We start from the raw sequence: 12,439 nt of genomic DNA, 5'->3' as shown, positions 1-12,439 counted from the left end.
CAACATATTTAAGTTATTATTTTCTGCCCTATATTTTTTCTATAATCAGAAGCTAATCATATTCTGCTGATTCATTTTAAATAGGAAAGGGAAAGGATTGGAACAACTTATGAGAGCTTTACAGTGTTTTTGATTTTTCAGGTACACCGTCTCAACCATAACTTTGGCATCCCCCTAACAGCTACACAATTGTCAAAGCATGATACTGATAAACCAGTTTATTAATTAAAATGCTCATATGCCTTGCCATTAATTATGCTTATTGTATGTCTTCATGTGTGGTCTAAGAAGAGATGCTATGATACTTGTATTAGACAGGAAAACTATTTATCTTTAACCTCCCGCTTTTGCCTTTTCTCTCAATTATTTGGTCTTTTGATCTTTTCAGTTATTGTTTATCTATTATGCAATTAGACAGGATAATGAAAAATTATAACTGTTGTTATTTTTAACATATGTTCCCCAAGAGATATAAGTGTAGTCAATAACTTATTACAATCACTTCTTATTTTATAGTGCAGATTATATCTCTATTAATTAAGAGAAGAAAATATACCTAGATGAGCTTCTCTCTCTATAGAATCGAGAAAACTGGAGCACAGATCTTCCATAGAAGCGTTAAATGGTCGGCTATCGAGCTGAGTGGAAGTTGCTGGAGGAAGGAATCAGACAGATCGAGAACATTGATTTTTCCTATAGAGTAAACATGTCCTACGAAAAAGGAGATTCTTAAAGACGTGTGAAGTAGGTGGCTATGTCATGTTCCGTAATCAACATGATTCTTCTACTAACTGGCATGGATCAAGACAAGAAATACATCAATCTTATAAGTCATGCTGTCCAAACAAATATACATCATTCTTTTGCTGTCAGAAAAACTTATAAACATCATGTAGTCCAAACAAACCAAAATAATATGCATGCAACTTTCACAATTTTTGTTTATAGCAATATTAATTTTATTGGGCAAATGGTGAATTGATGCTGCTATTATATTAGCTGCAAATGCATTATCTCCAATTGGTGACTCGTATAAAATAATTTAGAGATCATACCATCTTACAAACTTATCTAAAGTACTAAGATATCATCTATAGTTGCACATAATTCTTCTTTAGTTGATCATGGCAAGTACTTTGGTGTTATTGTCCTATTATTAACTTTGCTCCTGCATATTGTCACTATTTATTTTAATTGCTAGATGTATTTTCTCTTGGGAAGTTAGCAAGTTAAATTTATTTTTGCGTCTAAAGTCCTGCCCTTCTCTAGATCATTGATTCATTATTATATTGTCATCCTTATGTCTAAAGAAAAGTATGGTCTAAACGAAGAAATTTGGTGTACAAAAAATATATTATGGTGTGGGAGTACAAAAAATATTAGGAAAGTTGGGATATAATACTATACCTAATGTTGAAGATGGAGGAAAAATAGATTCTATGTTGCTTGCCTGGCCTTTTTCAATGCTTCTTGCAGCGGAAATTGGACAAGGCAAATATTCAACATACAACTCTCTCAAAACAAATGATTATTTGAAAAAGTAATACTAGATGTCAATATGTATTTGAAACATTTTATAGCCTTTCTGGCAAAGAGGAGGCAAAAAAGTCAAGTCTTTTTAATTGACTCTAACATACTCACATAGAAGAAACTTAAGACATATTACTGGAAATCCACCAAAGGTTAGGTTTGAGAGCCATGAATCAAGTAATTCAGTTCGACTGTACTCGCATTTATTCCCTCATCCAGGACAGATGGAAGCTATTTATGGATATGTTCAAATTGATCGAGCAATCCCTCTTTTCTTTTTCATGCCTCTAGACATGGACGATCTAAAAGTTAAAAAAATGGAGTAAAGAACAAATTAAAAATTTAGGGAGTAGTATTTTCAACAAGTCTTTTAGACTTATATAGAGGTTGTACTTTCAGGGATTAATTCTGACAATACGTCATAGCAAACATTTTAGCAAGTAAAATCAAAATAAAAAATAAAAATAGAGCACAACGTTATTGTGATATAAAATCCTCCTCCTGTAGGCTCCTCGTATATTAATGCTACCTTGTGAATAAGGAAGCAGAAAACTCAAGCAAATCAAGATTGTGCTTGAACTAGAAAGGCTGTCAGAACCCATGGACCAAACAAAGATGACATATTCACAAAACAAACATCTTACTTTTATTGAAAGATTTAACGTCACTTAATTCGAGAGAAGAATTAATGAAATCGAGTCTTTTTGGTTGAGTTTTGATAAATCAAACTATGTATAAAGGTATCGTAGCCTAATCAAATTTATTGCTACTTAAATATTGTCCCTTTGCTATTATAATAAGTTCACTTGACATCTTTATTTGTTTCCATCCTATTTCATTGTCAAATAAAATTATTAAAAATTAGAATAAACTAAAACAATAAGAAGTTGTTCCGAAGTTGATGCCATATTTTCCATGGAAACAATTACCACATTACCTTATTTCTAAAGAATTTTATATCTCTATTTCAGCTATATTTACGAAGAGATCATTTCAAAAATTTTATAATCGCGCGGCAAAATTAACTAGTTTTTCTATATTTATGTGCTATAGATTAAAATTTTCAAAACGTCACATCTTAATTACATAGTCTTAATTACACCTCCCTCCCTTCTTTATCCTATCTCTTTTTTCGGTTTAGAAAACCAAACGTCCCCATCATTAATACCCCAAATAATTCCACCTTTAATGGCTAATGTAACAGAATATTTAACATGCACTTTAATCACATGATTTGAGCAAATTAAGAAGCAGTCGTTGCCTTGATCAGAAAGCCCAAAAGTCTCATCATGAATTTTTCCTTATGCTAGAAAGCTAAAAAAGTCTATAAATTAAACTAACAGGATTTGGAAGCTAATGGGACAGATCTATACATTGTAGTCGTCTTTGGTCTTTGCCAGAATCTGGTAATATTCTGGATGCGTTAAAGTTCGTCACTTCCGCCAACAATTCTGCCAAACAAAAGCTTCCACTTGCCAGGTTTTGGCCCAGACTTGGGTTTCAGTTCTTTGAAAGAACACAAAGAAAATTCATGGAGTTTCCTTTGTGTCAAGGAATTTGAGAATTTTCGTTAAAAAGGTTATTAGGCAGAATAACTGTCTTGGAATCCTACTCATCAATATCATCTTACTTCTGTCCTTGAAAAAGAAATGCTTTTTGTCTGATCTACGACCATAACGTTATTATTTAGAGGTATTCATAATTATTAGTGAGAATTTGTCAGCGTCAATGCAGAAGAAATACTTTTATATTAAAGGTATGAGGACTCATATATGAGATGGCGTTGAATATGGAAGGAGTACAATTGCTTTGCGGCTTTCTTTATGCAGCTAAACCTGCTCATATTTAATTTGCTTCAAATGAATTAACAAAATAGGTTTAGTTTCTTCTCTCATTTAAGCTGCTCAAGAGTCAAGAGTTTCTCTTTCTCTTACTTCATATTTTTGGTGCAAAGTGAATATACCTACTTCTATCGGTGGTTAGATTTTTCGGCAGCTTTGTTGTACAGTGTCATTTTATTTTTGTAAAGCTAACACCATCTTGGTGTTTCATTAGTGGAGTAAATTACTTTGCTTTATCAATGCTAAAAAGGAAATTCCTTCATTTGCTGAATCATGCCCACCCTTTGCTTGAAAATCAATTCATATTGAGTAATATTTTCTTTAAAAAAAACTTCCTCCCTGATATAACACTACAGATTTAACATCATTCATGCAAGAGTTATGCGCAATTTACGTAGACTTTATCATATTCGAATTGTGGACATCAAATTTATGTAGACTTTTTGTCATTTTGTCATTTTGTCTTTTTATTTTTTTGAGCCGAGGGTCTTTCGGAAACAGCCTCTCTACTCCTTCGGGGTAGGAGTAAGGTCTGCGTACACACTACCCTCCCCAGACCCCATTAGTGAGATTTTACTGGGTTGTTGTTGTTGTTGTAAATTTAATTTCATAGCATCCAAATTTCTGTTCATAGTAAAGTTGGCTTATACTTATCGGGCCTATATTATATTGCAAAACTTGGTAAAATTGGCTTAGGAATCTCAAGCATTCATTTATTTTAAAGTCAGCAATACAATTATATTTTCATTATATTCAATGTTTCTTTAGTGTTTTAAAGATTATTCCATCTTACATGATTAATGAAACAATTGACAACGTCTGCTCCTGTAGAGTGCAAAGAGAAATTTCCAAGTGTGAAAACACAATTAAACAACTTGTGCTATATTTTGTGAGCTTCTGAAGTCCAGAGAGGTAATCTTTTTGCGGTAGTTTGTAGAAGTAATCTAGAATTAACAATTACAGCAGTTAAAATATTTATAAATGTATATTTTAAAACGATCTTGCCGACGACATCTAAATTCAGTAAAAGCATTCATATTTCAATATTAGCAAAAAGAAAATGGTGTGGTCTCTTTTAAGTTTTAATTCTGAAATATTCATCTTCTATTATTTCTCCAAAGGAAATGAACTGCCAAGTCGTTTCTCTCCGGAGCGCTATATAGCAATATCAAATCTTTATGGTGGCTATGACTTGAATTTGAAGAGGAGAGGACTCTTGGGTATAGGTAAATCAGGATTTAGAATCAGTTTCTATTTTTTCACTTTCCTAATTTTTCCATTACAATCTCTCTATTGGAGCAATATTCTGATTCTCTTCCCATTTCATAATTGATGTTTATTAGTAATAAATTAATGTTATTAATTATTTTTTTTTATTTTTTATTTTTTGCTAACAACACAAATATGTTATTACTGGGCGTATTTGTATTATCACTAACAACACAAAAACGGTTTGTTCCTTAGATGCGAGCTTTACGAACGGTTTTCTTGCCGACCACAACATCTCATATGCATGAGAATTGAGACTTTTAAGTCCAGCATGGGAGCCTCATAAAAGCCAATTGTAGTGCTAACATTACATATTTTGCTCTTTGTATAATGAGCGTTGGAATCACTTTCTTTATATTTTATCTTAAAATTATTTTTATGTGTATATATCTTTCCTAACGTTAGTTTTACTTTTAACTTTTGCTATTATATTGTACTTGAAATGAGTTTATATGATCGCGCGTGGCGCGAGCAAGTTAACTAGTGTTGAAATAAATTACGGTCTTTAGATCGTTATTTTGATGAGTTGTTACCATCTGATACAATTATTCACTACAACATTATGCATTTATAGCTACAGATTCTTAGCTACGAATTTTAAAAAAATGGCTATTACCGAATATTAGCCACAAAAATTATAATTTGGTAGCTATTCACAATTTCGTAAAATTTCTTAGCTACAAAAGTTAAACTGACAAAGCTAATTTCTCATTTTTGCTATAGTGTCTAACTATCGTGGCAATAGCTGCCAAAATAAATACAAATTTATTGCTACACTAAAGATTTGTAGCTAATTGTTAGTTTTTGCCACGTGTTTGAAGTTGTTATACCAATAAAGTATCTTTTGCCACAATAATTTATGTCAATCAAAATCTTGTAGCTTAATGAACATTTTTGCTTCAATTTATAAAATCTGTGGCAGCAGTTAGCTCAATAGCTACAACTAACTATAGTGACAAAATGATATAGCCACGAATTTAAATAGCTACAATAAGTGGTGTAGCTAATTCTAAGCTTTAACTATGAATTTAAAATCACTGTAGCAATTGTAACTTTTTAGCCATGATACACGTGTTTGAACATAATTTTATAGCTAAAAGAATGATGTTGCTTTAAAATGATATAACTACAAACTTTGAGACAAGAAAAACTTTCGTAGCAAAGTATAAATTTTATCATGCACTTGCAGTAACTATAAAAATAGTACTAACATAACTAAAGTTTCATAGTTGGATGAATAATTGTAGCAATATTCATGTATATGTGCTTCCCGAAAGATTTCTACATTCATCAAATCAATACAGAACTTGTTTCGATAGTCTATTGATCTAACAAAAAAAAAAAAAAGTTTCTCATAGATTTGGTTGAAACTTGAAAAAAGAGTTTTTGAAGTTCTATTGAAAAATAATTTGTGGAAGTTGAAGTTGTATTTGGACATGCATTTTACTTAAAAATAATATTAAAGTTTTGTAAGTGGAGAAAAGTTCCACACAAAAATTGGTCAAAACTAGTTTTTGGAACTTTTCCTTCAATTCTTTTTTTCAAAAATTAATTAAATTTCATGAACAAACAATATTTTTAATTTCTTTTTGGAAACAATTAATTATAATCTATGAAAACGGGAGTCTAATATTTAGAATGAAAATAAAATTTTCTGGTGATGCAGAAGTAGAAAAAGAAAGGAAATCACAATAACCAATTGTGTTGACTATGAAGAAGAAAAAAGTGTAAGGACAAGAGAGTGCACTCCTTCCCATTTCTCACGCGGAAAGTGTGCAGTTGTCGAATTATTTAGAGCATAAAATAATTGTCGTATACGGCCGAATTAACTGAGCGATAGTTTGGTTGCAAGGGAACACTATAGGTCAAGTTTTCTCTCTTTTTTATCTCTATTCACCTCCCCAATCCTATTAAAAGATTTTCTAATAAGAGACTACATAATGTAGAAAATACTGTTGAATGATGTTATCTCTCCGCTTATTAAGAGCACTCTTCCTAATAATACTTCATAAATAGTGGCGTATCACCATAATTTCATCAACCTTGTAAGTTGTAACTAGATAATCCTTCAACATACACCCTATAGAATAGAACATTTGAACTCATTCAAACTATAATTATCAACATAACACTATTAAATACTAATTCATATTCAATCAAAATAATTTAGTATATTGAAGTAATTCATAAATTTAGTAAAATAATAAAGAATGAAACATCATCTCTCAAGCAAATAAGTAAAAGTTTTAACATTAACTGAGTATAAACAAATATGTATATAAGACTTCTAAATATTTAGAGTAACAAATCTTCATCATCAGTTTCAGGTTCTGATTCGATGTCTTCAATAATATCATCAGCTAAGGTAACATCAGTGCTGATAACACCAAGATCATTTCTTCTCCAATACATAAAGTCTTCATCTTCCTCAAATGTACAAGAGAAATCTTGAGCATCTTGTTGAAACGTTTCTTCATTGACAGTACCATCAGTAAAATAAGCCGAATGACCATTCAAGACAACTGACCAATTGGAATGAAGATTATCCTTGACATAAAAAACTTGTTCTGCTTGAGATGCAAGCACAAATGGTTCATTTGTTGCTAACTTTCGGTTAGTATTGACACTAACAAACTCATGCTTATCTATTTTTACTCCTTTTCCAATGTGATCAACATCCCACCAATCACATTTAAATAATACAATTCGTTTACCTTCGAAGTATTGAAGTTCTACTATTTCGGTTAGAACACCATAGTAATTTGTATTTTGACCATTCGTTACTCCTCTTACTAAAACACCACTATTTTGCCTCACCCTATTACCTTCGAGTTGTTTAGTATGAAACCAAAAACCATTTATTTCATACCCCTTGAATCTTTGAATTCCATCAAAAGGACCTCTAGCCAAAGAATACAACCCGCAACTTATATGTGAATTTCCTTCCTTGCGCATTTGCATGATCTGTACAAAAATAAATAATTAAATAATCTAATGATGCTAAAGCGGGATAGAGAAGATAACAAGAGGAATAATTTTGGCAAAGAACTTCCTAAAACTGGCGGATTCAGTAACAAACACAACACTTAATATTAATAGGATAGTTTGGACTATGTAATGCAATGCCCATACAACTAAAGAAATAAGACTAGAGACAAGCCAACATTTACGAAAAATTGCCAATTTGATTCAGATTATCACATAAAACAGCTAGGACTACAAAGATGGGAAGAACAATAAAATTCTTGCAACAGCACCCACCATACAACCATAAACACTCAAAAGATAAACTAAATTAAATTATAAGTATGACAAATTGAATAAAGAATACAGTAAAAACTTACTCGATGAAAAAACCAATCCTCAAAGTTCATGTCACTATTACTCTGCTCGTACTCCCTGTTTCAAAACTAAAATAATAATTGAGAAAAAGCTAACAAAATCAAATTGCTATATACAATACCATAAGAAAGTATACCGTAAAAATAGTTGAACTTCTTCATAATTTCTCAAAACATAAAGATGAGCCTGTTTTCGCTCAAGCTCTTCAAGATTTCTAGATGTATCTCTTAAACAAAGGGCCACCTTTTTGTTCAAATATTGACAATCCACAGTATGATTCAACATGATCATCTTCATCATTCTTTTCCACTCGATTATACCATTTCCCACTTCCATGTAAATATCTTGAACAAAATATTAGACTTTCTTCAACAATATACCCTTCTGCAATAGATCCTTCAGGTCGACTTCTATTGCGAATATAACATTTCAGTTTCCGCAAGAATCTACATAATATAACATTCAGATAAACGCTTAGCATGAAAAATTAACAAGCCACATAAAATTAAATCGAAATTATAAAATACAAAAATATACCGCTCTATTGGGTACATCCATCTGTATTGTATAGGTCCAGCAAGCTTAGCCTCTCTTGGAAGATGAATGACCAAGTGCACCATAATATCAAAAAATATTGGCAAAAATAGTTTTTCTATTTTGCTCAATGTAATTGGAATTTGAGTTGCAAGTTGATCCAACACATCAACTCTTACAGTTTTTGAACATAACTCTCTGAAGAAAATACTTAACTCAGTAATAGCATCATAGACATGGTTTGGCAGGACTCCGCGGATTGCAAAAGGGAGCAGTTGTTCCAAAAGAATATGAGAGTCATGACTCTTCATTCCATAAATTTTACGATCCTCTAAATTTACACACCGTGATAAATTGGAAGAATATCCATCTGGAACCTTAATAGTTTTCAAGAACTTGCATACTTTAGACTTCTCATCTGGTGATAAAGTATAGCATGCTGCTGGTTAATACCACTTTCCATCTCTTTGAGTTGAATGCAAATCTTTTCTTATACCCATTTCTTTCAAATCACGATGAGCATTCAAATTATCTTTCGTTTTTCCTTCCATATCTAATAACGTCCCAATAATATTGTCACACACATTTTTTTCAATATGCATGACGTCTAAATTGTGGCGTATTAGATTATTTTTCCAATAAGGAAGTTTGAAAAAGATGCTTTTCTTCCTCCAATTATGAATGCCTTTACTTTTTTTGTGTCTTTTTCTCTTTTGGGTCTTACCAAATTTAAAGTCTTCCAAGCTATCCAGCTGGTTTAAAATATCATCTCCAGAGAGAATTTTTGGAGTAGGTCTTCTTTCTACTTCCCCATTAAAATCACGTTTATTTCCCCGTCACTTATGATTAGACTATAAAAACCTACGAGCACCCATGTAAGAGAACTTACGGCCATACTTTAATCGAGTAGACGGAGTCTCTTTGTTGCATGAAGGGCAAGCCAAAGCTCCCTTTGTGCTCCATCCAGACAACATAGGCTGGAAAATCATTTATAGTCCATAAGAGTGCTGCGTTCTCCTTTCTCGAAGCATCATATGTATTGACTCCATTATACCACAATTCTTGCAACTCATCAACCAAAGGTTCTTAGTATACATCGATATCATTTCCAGGAGCTTTAGGGCCAGCTATCAACAAAGACAAGAAGCAATATGGTTGTTTCATGCACATCCAAGGGGGTAGGTTATACACAGTAATAATTACTGGCCACGTGCTATGAGAAACACTTAAATTGCCGAAAGGATTTATCCCATCAGATGCTAATCCAAGTCTAACATTACGAGGATCTCTGGCAAAGCCCGGATTACATGTATCAAAATGCTTCCATGCATCTGAGTCGGCTGGATGTCTAAGAAACCCATCTTTCAAACATTGATCATGATGCCATGTCATGTCTGAAGCTATTGCCGATGACGTAAACAACCTTTGCAATCTTGATTTCAAAGGAAAGTAACGTAAAACTTTTCGAGGAATTTTGCTCCCACTCTTTTCTGTATTAGCCCCATTAGCTTTTTGACCTTCTCTTGATTTCCACCTAGACTCGCCACAAACCAAGCAAGATTCAGCTTTTGCATTATATTTCCAAAACAGCATACAGTCATTTTCGCAAGCATGTATTTTTTCATAATGAAGACCTAAACTTCGAATCACTTTTTTTGCTCCATAGAATGATTCCGATAAAGTTTCACCAGAAGGAAGTGCTCTTTTAATTAACTTCATTATGCAGTCAGTTGCTTTATCACTCAATCCATAAAGGCACTTAATTTGAAACAGCTCCACAATTAGTGACAACTTGGAAAATTTCTCGCAATCAGGATAAAGTTGTTGTGCAGCATCCTCCAGTAATTTGGAAAATTCCGAAGCTGGTTCAGAAGGATCTACCCCACCAGAACAATTCGTGATAACAGGGCCAGTGGCATCATAAATCATTTCAAATATATCCTCACCTTGCTCTTTTCTTACTTCCTCTTGTCTTACTTCATTATTGTTAGTGATTTGCTCTTTGGGTGCAAATTCTCCATGAAAAAGCCAACGAGTGTACCCCTTGACTATCCCAAAAATTATTAAATGTTCCTTTACTTCGTCTCTAGTTTTGTGAAAAACATTGTTGCATTTTTTGCAAGGGCAAGGAATTTCACCTTCTAGTTCTGTGTGCTTAAAAGCAAATTGAAGAAAATCTTCAACTCCTTTTAAATACACATCGCTCAATCTATCATTACATCGCATCCAAGTCTTGTCCATTTCAAAATTTCCTACAAAGAAAAAAAAAGATCAAGATGCTTAAAAAAAGAAAGATCAATTAACCACGGTTATACAATTTAGAGGCCAATTTTGCTACATTCAGAAAGCTACAACGTGCAATTTGGAAAATAAATGTAACTGAAGTTATCAGTTACTCACTTATATATCTTGAATTAGGTAGCAACTTTTACACAAGATAGAGAATAAATCTAAAGCAAATAAATTTTGGGGCACAAGAAAAAAAGAGTGCCAAGAGAAAGAAAAAAAAAAAGAAACATTTTCCAAATACATAATTTGAAAGCAATCCATAACCACAGTACTAATTCTTACAGTAAGATGTTTGTGATAGTGAAAACTGAAAAATTGGATGGTATTACGCACTGGATGAAAGAATCTATTGCAATTGCTACTAAAATCACCTTAGAATTATCGGGTCGATTTTCGTGTACTTTTTTAGCGTTGCAGGGCATATGCCATAGCAACCCAATAAACAAAATTTTAATTTTTGCTCCAACACAATAACAATCAGCATTCAATACTAAATCAATATTCACCACAACAATCAGCATTCTAAACAGCTCAAACAGTGAACCTTCAACTAGAAAGAAACAGAGAAAGAGATTCTGGTTTTAAGCGAAAAAGAAGAAAGAAACTTCAGAAGACAGAAAAAAATAAACTTACTTTGCCGTGATATTGCCAGTTGATGCCAGTGGAGATGAAAAATGAGGTTGAGGCTTCGTCTTTGAGAGAAATTTGGAAGAGAAATTAATTTTGAGAGATGAGGGTTTAGGGATCTTTTGGTACGGTCAATTAGATCAAATAGAGTGATGCTAATGGGGATTGTACGTCCTGCTCTAAGGGATGCATATATAAAGTATTGTGGACCAAAGTGTATAATATGCAACTTTGATATATGTTAAGATTTAAGAATTTAGAGGTGTTCATACTTGGATTCAACTTAATTTTGCATGATCTTTCTTGTAAGTTTCTAATATAATTTAAATAATTAGCGCGATCATCTCTAATTAAATTTGAATAACTTTTATATCGAATTTAAACAAAACTTCATCAAGAATCACTCAAAATCCATTCTAATCAATTGCTATTTTACTATGATCTGTATATCGAAATAATACCTTTTGGGGTAATTAGAAATGTCCATCGTTTAGTTCAATTTTTACGGGATTTTACTTGTAAGTTTCAAATATAATTAAATAATGTCACGACCCGAAATTTTCCACTTCGGGACCGTGCTGGCGCCTAACATTTCACTTGCTACGCAAGCTAACGTTAGAATAATTTAAACTATTTTTAACAATTTATTTTAATTAATTAGTAAAGAAATCAAATAATTGGAGAAACATTATCTGAATTTGTCACGACCCGAAATCTCACCCGTCATGATGGCGCTTATCTCAATACTAGCAAGCCGACATCATCATGAAAAGGTAGGCATGCTTTCAAGTTCAACCAACTCAGTAAGTAACAATAATAAATAAAGAACTGAAAGTAGTGACGAGCTTCATAGCTAAGTCCAAATACAGTAATTTCCAACATGAAAAGGTAGGCATGCTTTCAAGTTCAACATTTAAAACTCCACAGTAATTTCATATCAAATTTGACTGAAACATAAATAATGTCTTTTAGAGTTTTTTCAAAACAGTAATAATGACAGCTGAAAT

At 32.4% G+C, this 12,439-nt stretch overlaps 2 protein-coding genes across 2 annotated transcripts; both read right to left on the bottom strand.

The window, feature by feature from the left end:
* Positions 1–6,865: 6,865 nt before the first annotated feature.
* On the bottom strand, positions 6,866–11,624 carry LOC107787952 (uncharacterized). The gene is made up of 5 exons (XM_016609574.2): positions 11,439–11,624; positions 8,520–10,768; positions 8,119–8,428; positions 7,985–8,039; positions 6,866–7,604 (listed from the first exon to the last, which is right to left on the bottom strand). The coding sequence occupies exons 3-5, from the start codon at positions 8,316–8,318 to the stop codon at positions 6,936–6,938; spliced, it is 924 nt and encodes a 307-aa protein (XP_016465060.1). The 5' UTR covers positions 8,319–8,428; positions 8,520–10,768; positions 11,439–11,624; the 3' UTR covers positions 6,866–6,935.
* LOC107787949 (uncharacterized) lies at positions 9,603–10,757 on the bottom strand. The gene has a single exon (XM_016609570.1). It carries the CDS (start codon positions 10,755–10,757, stop codon positions 9,603–9,605), a length of 1,155 nt encoding a protein of 384 aa, XP_016465056.1.
* Positions 11,625–12,439: the final 815 nt, after the last annotated feature.

Source organism: Nicotiana tabacum, chromosome 12 (assembly GCF_000715075.1).
Source record: "Nicotiana tabacum cultivar K326 chromosome 12, ASM71507v2, whole genome shotgun sequence".
Taxonomy (NCBI): Eukaryota; Viridiplantae; Streptophyta; class Magnoliopsida; order Solanales; family Solanaceae; genus Nicotiana; species Nicotiana tabacum.
The sequence above is the reverse complement of the archived record's forward strand: the minus strand, read 5'-3'. Positions and strand labels throughout refer to the sequence as shown.

What these genes read in the sequence shown, in the direction of transcription:
- LOC107787949 (XM_016609570.1), bottom strand. Translation starts at nt 10,757, where the DNA reads ATGGACAAGACTTGGATGCGATGTAATGATAGATTGAGCGATGTGTAT.
- LOC107787952 (XM_016609574.2), bottom strand. Translation starts at nt 8,318, where the DNA reads ATGGAAGTGGGAAATGGTATAATCGAGTGGAAAAGAATGATGAAGATG. An exon ending in GAAGTTCAACTATTTTTACG is followed by an intron (nt 8,040 to 8,118) that starts GTATACTTTCTT and finishes GTTTTGAAACAG; the next exon opens with GGAGTACGAGCAGAGTAATA. An exon ending in AGGATTGGTTTTTTCATCGA is followed by an intron (nt 7,605 to 7,984) that starts GTAAGTTTTTAC and finishes ATTTTTGTACAG; the next exon opens with ATCATGCAAATGCGCAAGGA.